Below are 1,730 nucleotides of genomic sequence, written 5' to 3'. Positions count from 1 at the left end.
CTGTTATATTTTCACACAATCTGGTTCATATGTAGAACTTTATTTTTATGTATATTTAACAGAAAAAAATTACAAAACTCTTTAAAAAGTAAAATGAAGCTGATTATAAGAGCAGCTTACTTGGTATCTGTTATCCTCAACTGACGCTGTGCCAAAGTATCGTTCTGAAAAAGCTGAAGCTGAAAAAGAAAAACAGATATAGATGTATATTAATAAATATTTAAAAAGGGTTCAAATATCAGTAAGTCAAACTATAATCACATCCCGTAGGCTTTCCTTCAGTAACTCTGAGGATTTATTTTTTGTCTTCAAACTCAGTAGATTGAATTCCCATAAGCACAGTTAAAGTGTAATTAAAGTCACATTACCCTTATAATAACTTTTGAAAAAAATATCCCAAGAGATAAAAGTTCAAAGAAGGAAATGAAGAGTTTGTGCAGGAGTCAAAGCAATACGTGTGTTTTTGCTCACCATACATGGTCCAGTCGATGATTGGAGCCTGAGCTGCTGCACACTTGATCAGTGTCTCTGACTTCAACATCATCAAGGTTAAATATCCACCGTAACCCTACAGAGAATGACTGGGAGTTAGAGGGCTCTGGTTTTACCTTTTTTAATTAAGAACTTATTCAAATGAGTTAACTTTTTATGGTTTTGGTAACGGTTTTTTGAGGCTTTCAAAGAAAAGAATAAAACCTTTGTGCATTAGAAAAGTATTCCTTTAACATTTTCATGTTTTGTCAGGTTATAATCCCAAACTGAATATAAATCCGTATTTTGACCAGGACTAACACATGAGTAAGTTTTAATCTGACATTTTCCATTATCGTTCTGACTGCATGGTTTAGGTCAGGGGCGTCAAACTCAGGGGACCAAATTTCAAAACTTGGTCCAAACCAAGGGCCAATTCCTGACAATATATTTTGGAAAAATTAATCTTGCTTTTAAATGTTATATAACAAATTATTCTTGCAGAAATACAAATTAGCTATTTCAAATGATAATTATAACAAACAAACTAAAGGATGAAGAAAAAAACCTTTAGAAATACTAATCTTTAGCAGTCATTTCTTATGCCTTACACACTATCAACAACTTTCGTTATTTCTCAGAGTTAAATTTTATCACTGTTCAAAAAAGAAGGTAAAGGACAAAAACCTTCAGTAAAAATCGAATTGTTTGACTCAATAATAAGAAAACAATAAAGACAACATAATTAAATTTGACTACTGTCAAGAGTAGACTGCACAGTGACAAAAAGAGAGATGACGAAACTATTTTATATTTAAAATATTATCTTTGGGGCCACATAAGATGTTAACGAGGGGCAGATGTGGCCAGCAAGCTTTAATTTGAAAGATGTGATTTGGGTCATACCTTTAGACTTTGAGAGCCTCTAACACACATATGTCAAACTCGAGGCCCGCAGGCCAAATGTGACATTGCTGCTGTATTTTATGTGACCCGTGAGAGCTTCACAAGTGTATTAGTGTCTTAAAACAAGTGTATGCTCTTTTTAAACCCAACAGCGATTCTGTGTTTGACTGCTCCACCAAGGCTGCATTGCCGAGCGCAGATCCACTGAGAAACTTGCTGTTTCAACAAGATTTTAAAAACTGGACTTTTGAGGTTAAAAAGAAATTTTAACAATAAATTTCAATAAATTACAAGTTAAGAAGGCATGGAATTGTGAATTTTCAGTATTGTTGCTCCTATATTATATATATATA

The 1,730-nt window shown here is 33.1% G+C and overlaps 1 protein-coding gene across 1 annotated transcript in view; it reads right to left on the bottom strand.

Annotated features, from left to right (window-relative positions):
- LOC106524674 (inactive dipeptidyl peptidase 10) overlaps positions 1-1,730 on the bottom strand; it is a gene marked incomplete at its 5' end in the record, with an annotated part of 46,745 nt that overhangs the window by 7,710 nt on the left and 37,305 nt on the right. The window contains 2 exon segments of the mRNA XM_014018575.1: positions 121-179; positions 472-568. Coding sequence (XP_013874029.1) covers positions 121-179; positions 472-568 — 156 coding nt within the window.

This window comes from Austrofundulus limnaeus, unplaced genomic scaffold (genome assembly GCF_001266775.1).
Source record: "Austrofundulus limnaeus strain Quisiro unplaced genomic scaffold, Austrofundulus_limnaeus-1.0 Scaffold196, whole genome shotgun sequence".
NCBI classification, from domain to species: domain Eukaryota; kingdom Metazoa; phylum Chordata; class Actinopteri; order Cyprinodontiformes; family Rivulidae; genus Austrofundulus; species Austrofundulus limnaeus.
This window is presented reverse-complemented; position numbering and strand designations above follow the sequence as displayed.